The sequence below is a fragment of the Apteryx mantelli genome, chromosome 2 (assembly GCF_036417845.1).
Source record: "Apteryx mantelli isolate bAptMan1 chromosome 2, bAptMan1.hap1, whole genome shotgun sequence".
Classification (NCBI taxonomy): domain Eukaryota; kingdom Metazoa; phylum Chordata; class Aves; order Apterygiformes; family Apterygidae; genus Apteryx; species Apteryx mantelli.
This window is the reverse complement of record NC_089979.1, coordinates 112788079-112810171: the sequence shown is the minus strand read 5'-3', so window position 1 is coordinate 112810171 and position 22093 is coordinate 112788079. Positions and strand designations below refer to the sequence as shown.

Sequence of the window (22093 nt, the reverse complement as noted above, 5' to 3'; positions counted from 1 at the left end):
GGAGGCCAGCTTGGCAATTTCAGTGTCTAAAAGCAGGTGCTGGGGACATCCCCCGAACAAACAGAAAGAGGACAAAAGTGTAACTGCAGTGTGGGCTGTGTTCCCATAAAGGCTATTTTTGTAGCTTTGTGACAGAATATGGGCTTTAGAGGTACTTTACTGCAAGTTTTTTTCTTCTCTACTAATGTAAGGTATATCAGAATAGTTGTGACACTATTTTGTAAAACTAAAAAGAACACTAGTCAAAAAGACTGCATGTTTCTAAGATCATCACATGTAGATTAAAGGCTCATCTCTTATGCAATGACTTATGTATACCTATCATCTTTTCTCCTAGATCTTCTACACAGCAGGACTGGTGTATAGGCTTCATGAGATTCAGAAAGATGACAGAAATACATAAGTGTTTTGATTTACCTATAGTCTTCTTTCTTCTATTCCTAATCTAGGATTTAGTGTTTTATGATGTGTTGTATGTCGTGTGTCTGATTTAAAATAATTATTTTGATAGTCATTCATGTGATTCTGCTTTTTTTTTTCAGCATTCTCATGTTGATACATTAGAATTGGTTATTTCTTTTATTTGCTCAGCAGTGCTTTGCTTCTGTAAATATCATTCAAGACCTGTAATTTTCTTTCTCCTTGGTGAGATTAATCTCTATATACATTTTTGTACTTCTGTTCTACTTGGGTAATAGGAACTTTCCAAAATGTATGTATGACATTTCTTGTTTTTTGTTTGATATAGCATATCACCTATATTAGGTGATAGCCTATATTAGGCTATTATTTGTTAGTTTAAGTTTATAGAGCAACCCTACATTCCATATATATTCTCTTGCATCCATATATTTTCTCTTTGCACATTTCTTACACACCCACATATGCACACACACACACACACACACACACACACACACAGAGTCATGTACTTTCAGGGCTTAGTCCTAAAGGCAACCGATTGAACTGTGATTACTTTTTTGTTTCTTACTTACATTCTTTTTTCTTCTGTTTTGTGCCTGTTGTCTTTTGTAATTTGGCTTCAAGGATAGTTTTGATACAAGGTTGCAAATATGTTCCATATACAACAGCACCATGGAGTTCCTTTCTTTTTATTGCTGCTTAATTGTTCTATAATATTGCAGTTTGATTATTTGTCTATGTTTGCTTTTAAGTTGCTGGATTTATAGTGGTAGGGCTTGACTTTTATCTCATTTATGCTGGTGTAAGCAAAGAGCAGGTCTCCAACTGCACTAACTTTTTCTAAACTTTTACCCTCCTTTTGGATGGTAGAGGGTAGCTCAGGAATAATTTGATTATGCACACATTTATTCCACTGCCTTTATTGCTACATATACAATCCAGGACATTGTAAAGAACGGTTAGTAAGCACTAGGCAGAAATCTCAGATACCTGAGAAGAATCTTAACTTGAAATGCCCCACCAATATTATCCCTTGAGTTCTCCTGAGTAAAGCACCTCCTTCATTTGGGGTTCTGGGTAATTAATGTATTTAGTAGCTTCAAAGGCACCCTGTACTCATACTGCTCCAGGGTTTGCATGCAATACCATATGGTCTCTACTGATTCTCTAACTTCTTTCCCTGGGCAAAGAATAGGCAGCGGCAGGGAAGTGAGAGGTCTTGGGTAGGGTTACTTACATTTGAAAAACTATCTACCCAGCAGATATCTGATATCTGCCCAGCTGTCGCACCAAGAAAACAAATAAGGCCAATTAGAAATAGTCCCAGCATCAGTCCTACCCAAGACTCTGTGGCGATGTGGGTGGAGAGCCGTCCTTGCTGGGATAGGAGCAGTCCCCCGAGGCGCTGCTGGTAACGTGGGGAGGTGGCTCGTGCTGGAGCAGTTCCCATTGGAGGCAAAACCATCAGTGTCCCATTGGTGACAGAAGAGGGGGGAACAACGGGAAGTCCCCAGCGCTGCCCACCGTATCACCATCACTCCTTTTGCACAACAGCCACTTGTATGGATGAGTGGATGAGGCCCTGTATCCATGACCACTCATCTCTGCCCACCAACCCGGAGGCCAGTTAGTGCCAATCATAAATCAGGGGCATGCAGTACTCTAATACAGCTCTTGTGGCTTGACATACAATTTTCCCCCTGATTTTATTACCTTTAACAGCTGTATAATGAGGATCATTTATACAAGTGAGTTGTCTTTTCTGCATAATAAGGCAGAGTAATAGGTCTAGAGCTTAAATAAGCATTATATGAGTTACTGTAATTCATTTTAAAACAGGGGTTGATAAAATCAAGGTATCATATGTGACATTTACTATGAGAGTTTGAATAAACAAAAAGCCCGAAGGAATGGAAGAATGCGTCAGGGATTTCCCCACCATTGCAGTGGCAAGTTGAATAGCTGATTCATCTTATGACAAGTATCCAGAGCATTAATGGTAAAATTAGTATTTTCTAAAGAAGGCATACATTGGCAGATAAAAACTTCAGAGAGAAGACAAGGCTTTCATTTATGCAAGATGTTCTGAAAACATGAACCATCCAAGTTGAACCAATTAATTTATGAACAGCAGCAGATTCAGACATATATACTGCAAGCTCCTAGATCTACTTTTTGCTCATGTAATCTACAGTAGGGGGTCTTCACTTTGAAATAGCCCCTTGTAGTTATCCATACCATTTTATGTGCTTCTTAGCTAAAGACCTACTACATTTGTGAGCTGCTTTGCTAGTCATTTCTATGTTCACTCATCTCTCTACCTCTGAGTACTTTTCTGGTCTCCATTAATCTTACCGGTACATATGTTATGGCAGTGCCTTAGGTGCCCAGCCTACCTGAAAACCTGCATCACTAGATACTGTGCATTAAACAGGAAGAGATATTCCACATGCAGATTCATCCTGAAAATCGTTTTAAAGTTGCGTCTTGCCTTACTGTAGTGTATGTGCATTTGTAATCCAGGCCTAATGGACTTCGAGGTTTATTATCTAAATAGAAGACAAACAAACAGGGTGAAAGACAGGGAGTTTTATTATTGCCATTTTCAGTCAGGAAATTAAAGCAATGAAAATGTATGGCAGAATGGGACTCCTAGTGAGATTTCTAGATTTCTACCCAGAGACCCTAAACAGAAGACTTCCTTCCTTCTCAAACATAATTATTACTATTTCCATTGCATATACTTTGGAAAGTTTTTCATGTTTCCACATGAAATACTAATTTTCTAATCCTGAACTTTCCTTTTAAGCAAAATCAATGAAAAGCTATTGTTGCTTTTACAGATGCCAGAGAGAATTATTACCATCACAGGCCACAATAAAAAAGATATTTTCACCCTCAGTAGATTGAATTACTGAGAAATAACCTTATAATTATTGTATAAAACAACCTGTTTTAACACTCTTTTTAATACCCATAAAGTTTTTGATTTATTTTTCACTAGCCAGCGTCAGTGAGCTAAATTCTGCCCTGCTGTAGGTCGGTGCAATTACACCGACCTCCATGGGACTCCACCTGTTAGGCTGACGGCTCTTAGAGGCACGCTGCTCGGAATGGATATTCATCGGGAACAAAGAGAGAGGTCTTATTTCACTGACACTGATTTCGATAACTGGAGTAATTTTCTTGACATCAAAGGAAATATTTTGGACTTAAAACAGTATACCAGTTAAATCTGCTGTGAGTTAGATATTTGTCACACCAGTGGGGAGAAAAAGCTTTCTGATGTTCCCTGGTGTGGGGTTCAGCAGAGGGCAATGCAAGGCGACCCTCGAACAGACCCTGGGCCCTGGCTCTCGGCACGTCTCGAGTCAGGTGCGTTAGCAACCTGCGATTCTTAGCGGGCTAATGGTCTTCAGGAGTCGGAAAGGAAATTCCTCCTTAGCACACTCACATTCCCCTCTTTCAGCTACAACCAAAAAGTGGCTCCTGGACCCACACAAACTGTTTACACTGATGAACAGTTTAGGCTGGTCATCTTGTTTGCCTTTTTTAGCTGGCTGATGTTCACCAGGTCTGTTGCAACCCAGAATCCTTGCCTGTCTCTGAGTCTGAGCTAAACCTAATAGGATTGTTACCTGTCTGCTGATTACTGTTGTTGAAGGAGGAAACAATTCAATGCCAAATGACTGCACCTTCATCTTGTGTTCAGTTACTACGTGTTTTAAATGAGACCGTCCCTTTTTTGTTTGCCTGTTTTGTCCTTGCATTCTTACCATGCCACTGCCCTCTAGTTCATGATTATTTAACACTCTTTCCTTACAGTCATGTTCAACACAGAAAAAAAAAAAGGCCATGGCATGTTGAAATCAGGTAAACTTCACCTGTTTACATCAACTTTAAAGTTGTTCTCATTAATTCTTAAAGCAAACTAAAATTAAGCAGCAAAGTACTTTGAAGCAAAATAATGCTCAAAGGAATGTGTGAAAAGAAAAACAAAAAAGGACTCATTCATCTCATGTAAAATGTTACCATGAAATTTCTCTTTGCAAGGGAGCAAGTCCAGCTTTAACTTCTGAAAGCAAAATTCAGCATATACCTTGTATTCTATGGGGAGTATTCGTTTTAATGCACATATAAGTAATATGAATGTCATAGGTGTAGTGAAGTTAGTCCAGTCTTGATTGCCCTCAGACTGGATTCATCACAGTTTCTGCAATATTTGAGGTACATTAGGACACATACATTGTCTGACTGGATTGTCTGCAGGAAAAATTCTTGATCCCAGGCTTACCCTCTTACTGCCAGAATTACCAGTAGCACCCACCAATACCTTGCAAAGAGGTCTGCAGACTGCACTCTTTCCAAAGGAATATTTTGGCAAATAGTTATATACATAAATATATATGTTCCTATGTTCCTCCCACCCCCAAAATGGGGAGTGCAGAAAGGCAAGAATGATTCCCTTGAAATGAAATATTTCCTCTCAATTTCAAAAAACCTATCTGCGATGGGTGATCCATTTTACATTTTCTTTCAGGGAGTTTTTTGGGGTTAAACTAAATGTTTTGTGTGACCTAAAGTGTATTTCTTTTCTTTTTTTTTTCATTCCAGATCTGTCTGAACTGTGTTTTGTGTTTTTTTTTGGTTTTGTTTTCGGGGGATGAGTAGGGCGGTTGGAGGGAATTTTTCAGTCTCCAAACAGAAAAATCCCTTAATTTCACAGCTGTAGGTGTTTTGACTTCAATGGATGGCTTCTCTAGTTTACAGTGGCAAAAATGCAAAGAGGGGTCAGGCCTTTGCTTGTGAATATTTGATTTAAATAAAATATAAGTGTAATTAGCTAATGCCAGAATTCCAAATGAGGCTGTCATTCCCCTCTTTACAGCAGATTTGTAGCCTGTAAGAAATTAGAGGGGCTGATTCTGATGGTAGTTACCTCTGTTTTACACAATTGCAGTTCCATTGACCTCATTAAAATTGTACCAGACTTTTTTCAGTGTGGAGAGAAGTCAGAATCAGTCCAAGAACTTGGAACTTACATTATTTTTAGCACAAAAAAATCCCTTGTTTTGTAAAGCACAAGCATTGCTACAGGGCCCATAAATATTTTGTGAATCTGGTCAACAGATAAAAGTAGAAAATACTTGAACATGAAGAAATTCATCTGTCTGTCTATTGACAGTGCCTTATGGAAGAACAAGAGTCTAGATACAATAAAGCAATAATGAATTTAATGAAAAAGCTACAGACATTCAGGTTGTAAGCTGAGCTGCTGTTGAAAAAGATAGTACATATTTTTGCCCATATAGCAGAATTCCTTGGCTGAATGTCTATGAGTAGATTTCTATTGATAATAAATATGGAGGAAATTATGTATTGTAAATGATAATTAGACTTTCCCCAGTCTATGCATTCAGCCGGTAACAGATACTGAATAATAACATAGGCATTATTTCTGACAGTCTGACTTCATACAAAACGGAGGTAGATTAGGAGCCAGATCTTGCCATGACTTATGTTTAAAATACAGTGGTATCACTGTAGGGGTAAATTAATAGTTGCACATGATTTTATATAATGATGTATATAAATAACATGGAGTATAAATCATGTCCAGTGTGTGTCTGTGAAGTGGACAACTCTCAGTCACAAAACATACTAGGACCAACTCTCAAATTTACTCAGGGTTGTATTAAGACTTACAGGCAGTCTTAACTTTAAGCAGTGTTTGAGGGTCTCGGGCTTAGATTTTAACCTGTTTGGAATTGATCCTCGCAGCAAAAAATTCCTCAGTTTATACTTGCATTCATCACTCACATTCAGCTAACAGCAGTTCTTCTGTTACCGCAAGCAATATGGAGCTATGCTTTTGTTATAAGAGGATCTCAGTTTCATATACCCTCTTGCCGTCAATTTATAGTGCCTAGCACAATGGCAATTGCAAAGAGCTCAGAAACAATACGTTGCTAGCCTATATGTTTTTAATTATATTTCCCGGTTTTGTTTGCTGGTGGCAACCTGATGTTATTTTGATTGTGCAGAGATGAAATATGTGAGTTTCAAATACAGCATTGGAACTGATTAGGAATTAAGATGGCAGCATTACAGATGCAGTAGATTTAGTGCTGCTGTTGCAGCTCTCTGTGAACTCCCGCATGGAAAACCTATTGTGATCAGGTCCAGAATGACTTGAACAACGTAGCTGAGACTGGAGATAAGAGATCAGAGAAAAGGAATCAAATAGGGAAAAGCAGAAGGGGAGTGTAACGTGGCAAAAAAAGGAAAAACTCCCCCAAATCCACAGAGGAGTTACAGGAAAGGCGGGGGAGTAAATTAACCTTCCAAGGTAACCAGTAATACTAGAAATACTGGTAAATGTGTTCTCTGCACCTCTCAGAAGAGCATTGACAAAATTCCAGCTGGAATTACATAGCTGAGAGTGCAGCCAGCCCAGCCCCATGCCGCCTGCGTAACAGAGCTCCAGCAGCACTGCTCCTGGGTCAGGACTTATGGCTCATTTTGGGAGCAGGTTTCTTGCTGTCACCAAATCAGATGGAAGTGCCTGGGAGGAGGGAGGGCTCTCTGTGGAAATTTCTCGTGTGTGGCTGCATTACAGTATTAACACTTCTGCCTTTCTTCTGTAGGAGTTACGTTGAGGGCACCGCTTTTGGCATGTTGAACACATGGTTGTTACCACAGTTATATATAGCTTTATGTACAGAGCAGGACTGCAGGTAAAAAGGTGAACATAATGTGCATAGGTATGTAGAAACAGTGGCTTTAAAGTGGTGTAATCCACCCTGTGTGAGGTAGTGGCCTCTTGTATGTTTAGAGCCAAATTAAAGCTTCCAAAAGTGAATGTGGCAGGAGGTTGCTACCATCTGAGCTGCAATATGCTCACGTAGTGCTGGTGCTAGGAGGCAATTCCTCTACAGAGGGGGGACACAGGCTCACAAGTGTTCATCCCTCTATCTTTAGTAAAGGAGCAGCAGCAGTAGCCCCACCACTGATAGGCAGATGGCCAAGAGCTGAACAAAGTCATATTTCCAATCCATCACTGGACGGTCAGAACCATAACAAAGCAGTGCAGCGAGGCAAATGCGAGCGGGGTCGGGCTTAGGAACCCCCTGCAATCTTTTTTACCGGCCTTCTCCCCACACAGGCTTTGGCTCAGGTTACTTGTTTTTAGTGGTAATCACTCACCCCTTATATTAACTTTATTAGAATTGCGATTTTGATCTCTAGGTTTTTGAATGAAGCTCTTCCTTCAGCTTTGTTTGTTCACACTTCCCAAATCTCACTTTGTATACTGAGATTTTCTGCAAACCCAAATGTCTAAGCAAAACTCAGTCTCAACTGATTTGACATCTTATATGTTCTCCATGCAAAATTGGAAAATAGAGGACTTTTAAAACACACCAATTGGAGTGTTCATGTCATTTTGACAGAGGAGTAACTGCACCCGATTAAATCCTTCCAACTTTCTTGATACTTGGATTCAGAATCAGATCTGGATTTTGGCCTGACCTGTATCTTTGCCTGCAGTCTTTCCATTGCGCTCAGAAGTCATCTGTAATATTCTTGAGCATTGTATTTGGGTTTGCAAAAAATCTTGTGGAAGTTGGTGAATCTAGTAGCCGAAGTTTGGAGCTGAAGGCAGACAAAAGAAAAATATTCCCCATAATTTTAACTTCAAATTTGATCTTGTTCATGTTGAAGTCAATGAGAGATTTGCTGTTAGCTCACATGGAAGCAGACCTTCTCTATGATGTTATTACATTATAAATAAATGGAGGAATCCAGAACCATTTCCAGCTTCAAAAATGAGGGTCTTGGCAGAGCAGCTGGCTTAGAATTTTAAAGAAGCCTTAAATATGTTCTCAGTCAAAAATGTGTTCCTAAGCATTAAATAGGATTTATTCTTCTCGGGGAAAAAGAGAAGGCCTATACCTAAAAGTCTGTTTTTTTAAAATGAGTATTCAGATAAACAGTTCCAGACATGTATACTAAGATTGCATATACTGTAAAACAAGACCGTTTCAGAAAGGTTTACTCAAATACCCAGACATCAAGGGTCATATTTTCATGGTGAGACCTCACATTGCATCTGTAACATTTATTGGTTCATTATCCTTTATATATGTTAATGGTCACATTTACATGTGCACATGGCATTCACACATTCAAATTAAAGGCAAATAAATGTTTTAGATTAAGGAGATTAATTTGTTGTGTCTCTCAGTTGACACCCTTCCTACAGCTGCTAGATCACTGAGACCCAAGTGCTGGGCCCTTATCCGAGGAGACAGATGGCAATTTCCTTTTGATAAGAGTTCATTTTTTTAGCAGCAAGGGAGCCCTGAAGTAACCATTTTTCTTGTGGGGAAAGCATCTTTCAGAAGCTAGATAAATCATTCTAAAATAGACAAACACAGGAACCAAGGAACTAATCAACCTGAAATGAGCTGAGTTTCAGCCCCTTCTGGAGAGTTTAGAAGATCCTCTTTGCTTACATTCTTAGCACACATGGGAGCTACTTTATAAAATTAGAGAATTAAGATACTTTTTTCGGTACTCATTCCCTTCTCATGAGTACCATATACCTTTTAGGATTGGTACTGATGTAAAATTTCATCAAGTCAGATGAGATAAGTTCCTTATATTTACAGCATGTTTACACCATGCATAAAATATGCAATCATAGATGTTTTAAAAAGCATGTAAACTTAAAGGGTCAGGCAGCTAACCAGACTAAACCAAAATGGCTCTGTTTAATTCAAAAGGGTCTGGAACAGTTCATGTCAGTAGATACTGATCTGGAACATTTTGTACTTATAAATAAACGTGATAAATGTGAATGTCCGGGAACCCAAAGAACTAGAGTCTGTGGGCAGTCAGTGGGTCATCTACAAGTACTCATCAGCTTTTAAAGGAGTCAGTCAGCTATATTACATATTACATTTTTTTCTAATATCTTCTCAGTTGCCTGTCTATACATATATCTGGCTCTATAAATTGCCATTCCTTTTTTCCTCTTCTGTTTGGTAAGCATATAAGGCCCAGCCTGAGATATGCTGACAACTTCCATTTGCCTTATCTGGCAGGATTAGACCCAAACAGGATTCCTTTACCCTAGTTTCTTTTCCTCTCTTTTCTGTCCTTCACTAATGGAGCAGAAATTAAAATGGCTAGGGTGGTTTCCACTCACTCCTTGTCTGTGTCCTAATGTCTTCAGCATTATTCATATCTCTAACAGTTTGGTCTTGGAGATCTGGGAATTATATTTGTTGTTTATTTGCTTTGTCATGGCTATATTATAATGTGGCGTTTTTGGTCACATAAATTGTAATCGTAGTTTTTTAGATGGGTTCCAATTTGACCAGCAGCACCTTGTTTATAAAGACACTGTGAGAAATTTTGTGCATCCTCCTCTCTCCATGTCATATCAGGGCTTACAAGAGAGCTGTGTGCTTCCCATCACCTCGGGTCGTGTCACTTTGCATTGAATCAAGTCATGTCGCATCAGTGATATTGCTATCAGTACTTATTCCTGATAGAAAATTCAGCATAGATTTAGACAGCAAATATCTCAGCCACAATAAATGTATATAATGAGCAGATTAAGTATCTGCGAGAAGCAGATATTTTAAATGTCCCTGGCAAGTCTGTGCTTTCAGATATTCCAATATCCTCATCTCTACACTGTATTCTGCACATCCATATCTGACATATGTGCATATGCTAAAAAGTCTGTCTAATTTGCCTGTTTAGAACTCTTTACTGTGTACAACCATTTGCAAATATAGTTCTATGCAATTTTGAATTACCTACATATTATTGGATGGGTCTGAATACTGTAGCTAGGTTGTATAGTTATAGGTTGATCATATCCAGGCACTGTACAAATAACAATTGTTGACAGATTTTTTTTTTCAGAATTTGGGATTTGCATCAAACATTTGCCTGCTGGGGCGTATTTTCAAAGCTATGCATGATTAGCCTGTGTGACAGCCATTTTATTAGACATTCTACCCTATTGTTCATTTATAAAAGCTAAATGTTGTAATTACCCAATTACTTAAGCCTAAAAAGGATGTTGGGGGGAGGGGCAAAATATAAAATATGTCCCTTGCTGAAATCTGAAATATATAGGGTTCCCAAAGTGTTTAATTACAGTATCTTTTTGTATATAATTAATTTGTTTTGTTTTATGTTACCTATCATTGGTTCGCTGTCTTGGTCTTCTTGGGCTCTGCCTTTTCTCAGGTGTCTTGAAAAATTGAGCTATTTTTGCTTAAGACCCTAAAGGTAAATTAAACAGCCAGAGCTCAGGCACCCATGGTTGAAAAATTTGACTGTAAAATTCTATATAAATGCGAAGTAGTCCTCTTATTGTTGATTATTATGAACATTTATTTGGAGCTCATCCCTGTGGTATCTAGGTGCTTTCCCAGGATTAAGTGAAAAAGTCTTTCCAGTGTCCTTTTTTAAATTCCTTCAAGGATTTTGAGATTTCATGTAGGTCCAGGGAGCTATCAGGTGGTACAAGATATACATGCATACTGAAGATGATTAGGAAAATAAGCATCAATACCATGTAATGAATTTGCCAGAAGAGCCAGTACGGTCTTCCAAGGAAACTGTACTTCTGCATCAGCTCATTTATGTTTAGAGGTCAAGTGTATGGGTATCTAGGTTGGGATGCTCTGCTCCTATGTCTTCAAGGAATTAAAGATATTTTTGAACTGTTATTGTTATGTATAGTGTGCTGTTACTGGATATGAATGGTAATGCTGATCACGGCAATGAGGATGGCACCAGAGTATCCTCAGAAGTCTGTGCCCTGTTTAAAACAGATGCTTTTTTCCTTCAATTCACATGACTACTACCCAGAATCTTATCTCGTAATCTGCTGTGAAAAAATGGAAATAAAACTGAATAGATTTTAATGGGTCATTCTGCTCATAATCTAAACAGAGATAAAATTCACATAGATTCTCAATTAAGGATTCCTACAAGAGCAAATGTTATTCTAATGAAAATTTCTTTTCTATATTCATTTTCCCCACAGTCTGAAGAGAAAAAAAAAAGTGTCATGTGTTTCTGATTGAGAGCCATTGCTGAATTCTTCTAAACTTTTGAGGTTATTTAAATCAAAGGATTTTGTTGGTTTCCCTTGAAAAACGTTTATTTAGGAAAACCCCCTCAGTAGCTGGATATTGTGTGTAGCTCCCTACAGAAAGGATTGTCTGAGAAGGTAAGAGACTGAGGATCTGTCAGTGATTAATCAAGCAAATTGCTTTTCTACACTAATTTCATCTCTAGGAAGTATCCAGAGATATAAGAATCTTTAAAACCATCCTGAAAAATACAGAAACTTTTTTGAAAAAAAAAGTTACTGTTACTCCACAGTATGTCACTTCCTTCTCCATTGCTACATTCAGATAAAGTATCTTCATTCCTTAGCCTTTCCCACAAATCCTTTGAAAAATCCACAGGATCTAAGTTTCTTCTTATACTGGCATTACGTAAAATGACCTTACCTTTCAGGTTGCACTAAGGCAGGCCCAATTTTTCATATGATGGTCTGGCATCCTGAAATATCTTGGCCTTGCATTTCATCAGTCAAACCATATGTTTTGTTTTTTCTCAGCATTTGTTAAGAAAAAGTGAATGAGTGATACTGCAGTGAATAAAACTGGTTCTTTGATTGCCAGGCCAGTGGAATCAAAGTTCAGTATGATAAGCACTTGGAAGAGAAAAGTAAAATTATTACGTATGCTATCAAATCTGATGTTGTATTCAACATATATGTGAATGCTTGATGAGTTTCTCACAATAAGTTCACGTAGATACTAAGCTGGCTTTGGGAAAAGGAGGAAGAAAATACTCTGCCACAAGAAAAAGTACTTGTGTCTCTCAGGAGAGCTGCTTGCAACTTTGATTCCACCATTCTTTCCTTGAACTGTGCTTTTAGAAGACTGTTTCCTAAGCCTAAAACTCTCACTTCACTTGTCACAGTTTTAGGATCTTGAAAGTAGTGCCTCTTTCATCCCCCGTTGTTTTACAGGATCTTTTGTATTTGTGTGAATTCTGTCTCCTTCAGAGGAATGGCTCCTGCTGTACACTGAGTTAGAGCAGAACCAGTTTCATATACTTTTCCTGTAAAAGTTCAGCTTTGAGGAGTCAGAAGAATTTACTGGAACTACTCAGTTATTACAAGATTCTTCCTTATAAAATTTGCTCCTCCAAATAATCGTGTCATTAACAGAGGCATTCTTGAGAGGGTAGGCCTGTCACTTTAAACTAAGATTGCTATTACCTGCTGCTGTGGTTGGTGTTTCGACCGGAAGCAGAAATTTGGGCAGGAGAATTGACAGCTCCAAAGGTCTCAACCTTCCAAATTAAATCATTATTTAAATACAGAAACAAAAGGGGAAGAATCCTTTGTGGGATCTTTCACAATACAGTTCTAATATTTCTAATAAGTGTTCTCTGGTGTCCAGCCTGCACTAAGAAATGGCATTAATCTTTTAAGTCAGAAAGACTATTTTTAAAATAATGGCAAGATAGAATGTATCAGAAGTTATCTGTGGTCCAGATATAATGAAATAAAATGGGTTTGTCCATTCCCAATTTGCATCTTGATATAAAAGGGGTTAATTTAGCAGAATGTAATTTGCAGTCAACAGCTCGCAACAGCTTCCCACAGCATTCAGAGAAAGATGTATCTTCTCTTTTTTAATCAGACTTATGGGCAGACAGGGATGTGTTTGTATGCATTTGGTAGTGTCTTACTCTGTGAGTTGGCCCATTCAGTGTGATTTCTCCTGGAACATGGTACTACCCAGGGTACCTATGCATATCATAGCCTCTGCCATCATTTTTAATAAGTAGCTTATCTCTGTGATGCAACTAAAAGCAATCCTGAGTGTCTCCAGGGTTTGTTTTAATTAGATTTTATTGTTGTATTTGAAAATGTACAGTTTTTGAAAACTGGAGCAAGAAAAATAGAACGGAGATTCTAGGAGATGATAGTCTGATTTTCAGAAGGCTTTAACCCTTGGTAGTTTTCAGATTCACAAGCTTACTTATTTTCCCCAAATAACTGTTCCTACATGCAGCTGAGGCCATAAACTATAGCAGCTAGTTTATTTTGTTAGCTGATGTCAGATAGCTGTGCAAAGATTCTTATTTATACCTACAGTTAGATGCCAAATAACAGATGCGGTAATTTGTGGGTGCCTAATAAGACCTACAACACAACTGAAGGCCTTTTCTAAAAACCATATAATTTCACTGCAGCTGTTGTCTTCTCTCTGTTTACAGCTACAAGGTGATTACAGAAGTCCCAGTGTTGCCCATGAAGGGGTGCAGTGAAGGGCAGAGTTTACCAGCTTCTAATCTGACCAATAATGAAGTTACTTATATTCCACTGTTTTGAACAGCAAACTGATGAATTTTCGAAGTTTGTTATTTGACATTATACTGCTGTGCTCAGGCAATACCCCTGAAGTCACTGAGGAGTAGAAGCACCTACATTTGGTGGTGGCACCTTGTGCAGTCAGGGGAATTGTGTATGCTGTACATTCAGGGACAGATCTTCACCTTATTCATGAGGCACACCTCTACGCTTTTCACTGCTAATAAAGACTGGCCTGGCAGTCATTGCAGTTTCTCCCTTTGTGTTTTATATCTGCTTGGTTTTCTTACCATGAGGTGCAGCAGCCTGGTTTTGGAGACTCCTATAACAATTCTTTCCAAATCAAAATATTTCTTCCAACAATGTCATCTTTTCTGCCCAGCATTGCTACTAATCTTTATTTAGTTATTTACTTTTCAATTTCTAGAGGGATTGGATGTGCCCAAGGCACCCCTTTAGGCAACACTTTATATCAAGGTTCCATTTATAAATACTTCATGAAGGGCTAATAAATGATTAATAGATGTTTTAATGTATGACCAATCAATTGTTGTGGATTTCATAATGTGCAACAGACAAGTAGGTTTCTTATAAGCATAGATTATAACCATATCTGACATCTTCTACTGATGGGCTTCTAAACATCTATAACATACACACTACTCATATCTGTAACATGCTTAAAACATCTACTAATCACTGATTAATTATTTATAACCTATTTTGAAGTGGAGCCTGTCTGACTCTCCATTTCCACAGGATTGAAAATTCACTTATCATCTCAGGACTTAAAACTTCTTCTAATTTCAGCTCAAATGTCAACCTTTTTTGAGTTAGCTTCAGCATTTTTACATAAACATAAGAAAAAGTGTCTTTGCTGCCCCCAGACTTCTTTTTTCTATCAAACTTCTGCCCACACTACTATGCATTTTGCAAGCCCTGCTATATGCAGTGATTGTTAGGGGGCCAAGCCATACTAAACTATGTTGTCACTCTGTTGAACTCAGTTTCTGTGATTGTTACTGGGGCAGCTGTATCAGTGACAGTTCCTGGCTTTTTTCTCTACTGTCATCTCTGTGCACATGGTTCAAAGTTTCTTCACTCTCAGAAAAGGATGAGGAAATATAAACTTCACAATAATCCGGTGAACAAGGCATCTCCCAGAGGACATTTGATTCTGACAGGGGAACAACCATTTCACATGTTTTATAAACCCAAGTGTTGATGTGAGTGGTCCTCTGTGGGATTCAGGTAGTCTCCTAAGGTGAAAGGCACACGTGGGCTCAATGCTGTATATGAAGTACATAGAACACCCTAGAGTGCATGTTAAGACTCCCTGCCTGAAAATTTTATGTGAGCCCAGTAATTAGTCATTCACAGATGAGAAACAGCAAGTTTCTTAGGACCTTTCTCTCATATTTTGCAAAGGAAAATTTTGAATCTTCAGTTGATTTCCACTGAAGTTAATCATAGGGTTGAGTTCCAAGCTGTGATTTATCTAGTTCTAGATGTTAATTCTTCGACAATATAAATTGAAAGGAGCTGCGGGTTTTTCTCATTTCTGGGGTCATTAGCTAAATAGTCTCTGTTCTGAAGTGCATCCCCAAGCAAATATCCCAATCCTGTTCAAAACACATGCTAATCTTTCATTGAATTCTGTTAACAGCAGGATTAAGCTGCTATACCTGTGGCATTAGGCTGTTACACCTAAAGAAACAAGACAGGCATAACTCCCCCCCCCCCCCCGAATCAAAGAACACAAGGGAAAAAGAGAGTTTTGTTCTTCAATATTTGTATGGAATTTCCTTTGGATTTTTTAAATCCATTCATTGTCAAAGAGGCCAGCGCCTCAGAAATAAGAACCTCTCAAAACTACTCAAGCTCTTGGAGCAGCCAGAGTTTTGCTCCTTGTTAGCACAAACGCCTTTCTCTTTGCCAGTTAGCACTCTGCGTTCCTGTGTTTATCAGTGGCTTTACCATGATCTTGTCTTTCTTTTTTTTTCCAGCTGGTTAATAATCCCCTAGCAAGTCAAGCAGCAGCGGCTGCAGCGGCAGCAGCCATGGGCTCCATAGCCAGCTCACAGGCCTTTGGCAACGCGCTCTCCAGCCTTCAGGGGGTCACAGGTCAGCTCGTCACTAATGCACAAGGACAGGTGAGTCGAAGATGGGCAAAACAGTGAATTTTGATGGCAGGCTGATCTTGGGACAAAAATGAGTTCCGCTTGTCTGACAGCAATTTGAAAGTGCACATATTGGAGATAAATAAATATTGATTCGGCAGACAAGGTAAGAAATGGAAAATCTGGGAACTGGGAAGAAGTTAGGAGGTGCTACAAAGCACTCTCAAGCCAGAAAGGGCTTGGGGCTTTCTTTAATCCAGCCTTTTGAAGAGATCACGATAATGTAATAACATGGTATTTTAAATGTGTGTAGGTCACTACTGACTCTCATACTCCTTCCATGGATAACGGCCTAATGACAAAGAACTATATTAATGTGCTACTGTACTGTTAAGACTATACTTTTCCTTGTTCTTTTTTTTTTTTTTTTTTGCAAGCTATAGCATTTCTTTATTACTTCACTGTGAGGCATTTATAAAAAGATTTTAAATTTCCTAAGTGAGGGAGCAAAGCTTAAATTGTGATAAGGTATCCTTGATGGATTTAATGGGGTGGCTTACTCATTTACTGATTTAACCAAATTCAGTAATTTGCAATGAATCTGACAGGCTGTAATGCGAATTTGGGAGACTTTGGGATTTTTTTTTTAATTTCCAGATAGAAATTTGAACAAGGTTTATGATACATGTAAAACAGAAATTGTGCATTATCTGTGTTTGGGGAGCTGTTTATTTGTTATAAACTATTTCAGTTCTGGTCTTAATAAGATTCAGAGAGATGTGTGCCTGAATTTATATATGTAAATAACTCCATTGATGCAACATACTTAAGTACCTTTCAGAACTGTGGCCACTGTCATTCTTTATTCCAGTTACCAGGAATAAAATTAACACAACTGCTCGTTTCGTGTAAAGTCACTGTAACAAATCTGGTAATGTAACTTAAGACTGGAAATGGTAACTGAGTAATTTTATATGACATTATTATAAATCCTACAAATTAGGTATACAGTAATATCCAAAGTGCTTATGTGGATGTTAGGCCCTGGTAAGCATTTGCTGAAATAATACAGCTTGGGTTGAATGTGAATCTGAAGTTTAGTTTCTACTCTTAATGTGTATGGTGAAAAAAAATGAACTTTTTTTTTTTTTTGGTAGTTTTCTATTACCAGGTTATTTAATTAGAAGAGGGGCTGTATTTTCAGTTTTGGCCCACTAATAAAATAAAAGGCATCACTTTAGAGAATCTCCTCCTTTTTTTAACATAACACATAAACAAAGATGCATCCTGAGCTTTGCTATCCCCATCCAAGTCCCAGAAAAAAAAATGCTGACCTTGTTATATTTACTGGGTGGGTGCAGAATTGTTCCATCACTACCCCGAGGGTTGAACGATGGAGCTTGTCAAAGTGAGGCCTTATCTAATGAATCATCTTATCGCAGGTGCACACCACACATATTAAAGGAGGATTGTATGAACAATGTGCCCTCTACAATAACCTTTCAATGTCTACTTTAACCCTTGTTTCAATCCCTTTTCATCAAAGGATCATTTTTTGCAGCCAGCTTTAAATGGAGGCTCTCAAAAGCCTATTAAGATTTCTGGAGGGATGGGGTATTGGTTTGGAAGAAAAGTTGGTTATAATACCTATAACTCATAGTCAGATCAGCTCCACCTAGAAGCCTGCTTGTTTATATCTGTGCTCCAGAAATGGTTCACAGTCGCCACTCGCATGAGGCACTTGGCACCAAAGATGTTCATTGTAAGAGCTGAAGATATAAAGCCAGGCTAATTTTCCAGTCGTTTTCCCTTTACAAGTTCTCCACAGAAAACGTAAGCAAAGTGTGGACAAACATTGTATGTTTAAAGATCTGCTACTGTGACTATCTCACTGAATGAAACTATAGATTCAGCCGGGCTGAAATACTCCTTGTTTATTCCATACATAATATAAAATCCAATAATTCCACAGGTTGCAGTGAAAGAGAGGAGAAAGGAAGAATTTTTCCCTATTGTTGGATAAAATTACAGAATCTCTGTCTGCTTAGCTCTTTTAAATAAGGGCTGTCTTTTTATTAATTGTTTTTACAAACATTCCTTGGTATATAATCAGTACTGCAGATCTCACCACAATATAGATAAATATTGATAAGAAATGTGTAATGTAACACCCGTCTTTCTAATATTCAGCATGTATTGTTTAGAGCACGCATCTGCCTACAAAACAGGATTATGCATTGAAATTAAACTACATTCCCAAAATTAAACTACATTTGTTGCAAATTAATGAAATTATAGCAACTAAACAAGAAATGAAAGGTATGTATCTTCAAAACTGAGACTGTAAGTGAATAGTAATTCTGGATGCCTCCATTTCTGAGTGATCAACTTGGACTTGTTAAGGAGCTGAATTTCCACAATATGTTAAGAATTTGCCCTTTGAAAATTGCCCCCTTCAAAGAATCAGAAGTTTGACACTCAAAACTCCCTCCTGCATATTTAAGGCTGGTTGATTTACCAGATTGTTTGTATGTGCAATCTTTATAATTACGCTGCTCCTTGGTAAAAAGTCAGGGCTTGTAAGTGTCCATCTGTCTGGCTAAATATATGGTGATCAGTAATCTCTGGAGACATGAAGCTGTAGATCAAATCCAAGATCCTACAGCAAATTTAGGGAAATGATTTTTTAAATGACACGTGGTGTGGCCTTAACTCCCAGTAGCCTAGGATTTCTTACAATCACAATAATAAAATTATATGTATTAACAAATATGCTATATAAATGGTTGTTATTAATTTAATTATTGTGTTCACAAAGATGGTATGATTTTTATTTTCCTTTGAATGGCAATAAGAACCATAATACCAGAGCTCCCCAAGACCACTGTAGCAAAGAGATTTAATCCATTGGAATAATATGTCAAGATCACCTGATTAATTTGATATAGTACAGGTAGAGGACTCTAAATCAAATTTTCATTTTCACAGGCATATTATGAAGAGCTATTGGCTCATGTAACACTGCTTATATTCTGTTTGCCCTCAGCACTTTCCAGGAAGCGTTTGCAGGCCTGGACTTTTATATCTTAAATTTAGAGGCAAGGGTAAGAGAACTGCTAGATTCTATGTCAGTAGATACACACTGATTTCAAGGGAAGCTGTCCACCTGCTCAGCCTCAGTCTGCCCTCACACCAGGATCTTAGTGCCATTTCTGCCCCTGGATTAGTCAGAGATGTAATAATCAGAAATTTCTCTTTTTTTGCTCTGTTATTATGAATAAGAGAAAACATAAAGAATTTGGGTGTCTTTATGTGTATTAAGTATATGATATGTGCATTTTAGCTGTTGTTCTTAATCTTCATAAGGAAATGAATCACTAAGAATATGGCAACATGGCTGATGCTTCTGTTTCTATAAATGCTACCTGCAAGCCAATTTTCTAGTTCACTAAAACATAGAGCTAAATTGTCATCAGTTGCATTCATTTAAGTCTCTTGACTTCAGCAGGATCAAATACATTTTAACTGTGGATGCTGAGCCCTTCAGCCAGTTTAGTTTCTTTACTGGAAAAATGCGAGCTTTTTAAGAAAGAAGAAAAAAAATCCGAGTTCAGCAATTAACTAATCAACTAGTTTTATCATAGAGAGTAAGAAGATGTCATGATAAGAGTTGGCATTATGAACTGCCTGATGGTTAAAAGAGAACAATACTTTTTATTTTCTCATCGGTTGATATGAAAACAGTGTATGTACAGTGGTACTGTACAGTACCTATTTTAACTAACAGTGAGCTTAAAAGAGATAGTGTCAGTATAATCTAGGAGTGCCCTCCAAGGAACTCAGTCTTCACTGTGCTTGTGCCTTGCTCTTTAGATGTGAAAAGCTTCTGTATATGGAAAACCGTGGGCACACCTCCACCCTGACAATTAACAAAAATAACTAATTTGGGGGAGCTGTAATCCATAAGTAGCTCGGAAAACCAAATGGAGAGAGTGGCACTGTTGATCCAATTAGATAATAGGAGTACTTTGGTTCTCATTATTCTGATGAGAGGTTACACATTTGCTCTTTGAGCTCCTTGATGGTAAATGGTGCTAATGAGGCCTGATGGATCCTCCGCTCCTAACAAGCCTCTCAGCAGTGAGAGTGATTACAATGGAGATAGATTTGATGGGATGCGCTCCTTTTTGTAGTGTCTCAGCTGCTGACACTCTGCGATGTAATCAGGTCACAGAGCTGATCACAGCCATCAGCAAAAGCCATAGCTCTATCCCTCATTATTAAAGTGCAGTTCCAGGCCTTCACAATACTGCCAAGGGCCTTTTTTTCTTCTTCTTTTTTCATTAAGCATCAGTTCTCAAATACAAGGGTTAATAAAATCATCAGCTAAAGAACTAGTAAATTAAAGAAATGGAAATAAAGCACTCCCTTTCAAATTCGTTGAAGTATCACAATTAAATAAGCAGGGAATTTCTCATCACAGCATCCTGTACAGTACAATGTAATATGTCATGTGCAATAAAAACAGGGAAAAGTATTTAAAAGAATAGCATTGTCCTTGTTACAGACTGGCTTGGAAAGCACTAAAATATCTCTCATTCAGAAGGGAATCTCTGTCTTGCCAAGTATTACATATGTGTATGGAGGTACTATTATTTTCACAATTTTCTGTAACCCTTTTTTTTTTTTTTTTGGTGTCAAGAATTACTTGCAAACTGAGTTTATTATTCTGAGTTTAGCAGCTGTCTTGTCTTACTTAAAAGTGGCTGAGGCCACAACCTGGAAAATATAGTATTGACCATGGTGCTAGGACTGCTCCATTCTCAGAGACAAGTTGCCTTCCTTTTGAAGGATAGGCAAATTACAAAGCAGTATGGGAAAAGATGCATTTTCATTTTGTACTGGTGACGTTAAGCTGGGGCTATCTCACCTCCAAATGGAAATTAACTTAATTCGAAGGAGGATTTTAACTGAATTTAGTTAAACTAGTAAGACATACTGAGTGGAGAGCCTTATTTTTAAAAATGTTTGTTTCAGTTTCATTTCAGCTCATTTTGAGCAGGTTTCAGCTAAATCAAAATAAGATTCTAATACTGGAATGAATATTTTAAGAGGGATTTATTTCAGTTAAATCACTATCAAGTATATTTTCAATGACAATGGTATAATTTTTCATGTAGATAAGACCAAAGGGACTAATGCATTGCTTTTTTTACCCTGTTGTTCAACACTACAATTGTTCCTCCAGTATGTTATGAACAGCAAATGAATATGTATATGCAAAGTTGTTTTTAAAATATTCAGTGTTCTTGAACCAAAGATGCAAGAATCTCTTGACAGCTACAGACTGATGTACAGAGCTATGCAAAGTTTGCATTGGCAGATCAGTAGTCATCTCCAAGAAGATAGAAAGAAACTGGTATGTGGCCTAGTTTTTGTTTACACTAACCAATAAAATTGTCAGCCATCAAAGGGAATGCAAGGTGTACCTCCTCATAGGATTTAAAAGCAAGATCCCACTAGGTTTTTTAATTCTGCAGGAAGTTTAGGAGGCCAAAAGCCATGTAATGTGTAACGCCCCTTAAATTCCTTCTGAACATGTCCAATTCATACTATTCTCCAAGTGTGCTATGTCCGTTAGCTTTTCTCTTAACATTTGCATCTGTTTCAGCTACCCAGCTCTAACTTATAGTAACTTCTAATATTATAGCCACCACAGCATATAACAGTACTCACAAAAATCTAAACAGCAGTGGTTAAAATGGTGGCTAGCAATGTCTTCTTAAAGCTAAGATTGACAGAATCTGAATTGGTAGTATCGACAGTAGTATACGTTAAGGATATCTTATGACAAGCCTGAGATAATGAAAGAGGCACATTTTAAGGGAGAGGGTGGCGAGGGGGATTGTAACACTCAAATAATACTAGTATTTAAGGACATTCCTTGGGAAACAATTTGCCAGGAGAGTCTGTTTTGGGAGACCTCCATTTTGATATATTAAATTTCTGCTAGGTGGAGTCTTACTCTCTATTACTCTCCCTTCACACTTTCACTGGGCTGAATATATGTAGTTCTGCTGTTTGCAGGAAGGGCCACATATTATGAGGAAAGGTCAATTGTAAG

General features: G+C 37.9%; 1 protein-coding gene across 1 annotated transcript in view; it reads left to right on the top strand.

Moving 5' to 3' along the window:
• Positions 1–22093, top strand: part of POU6F2 (POU class 6 homeobox 2) — a 312693-nt gene that overhangs the window by 238994 nt on the left and 51606 nt on the right. The window contains exon 6 of the mRNA XM_013955696.2: positions 15856–16002. Within this exon, the coding sequence (XP_013811150.2) occupies positions 15856–16002 (147 nt within the window). The remainder of the gene's footprint in view (positions 1–15855; positions 16003–22093) is intronic.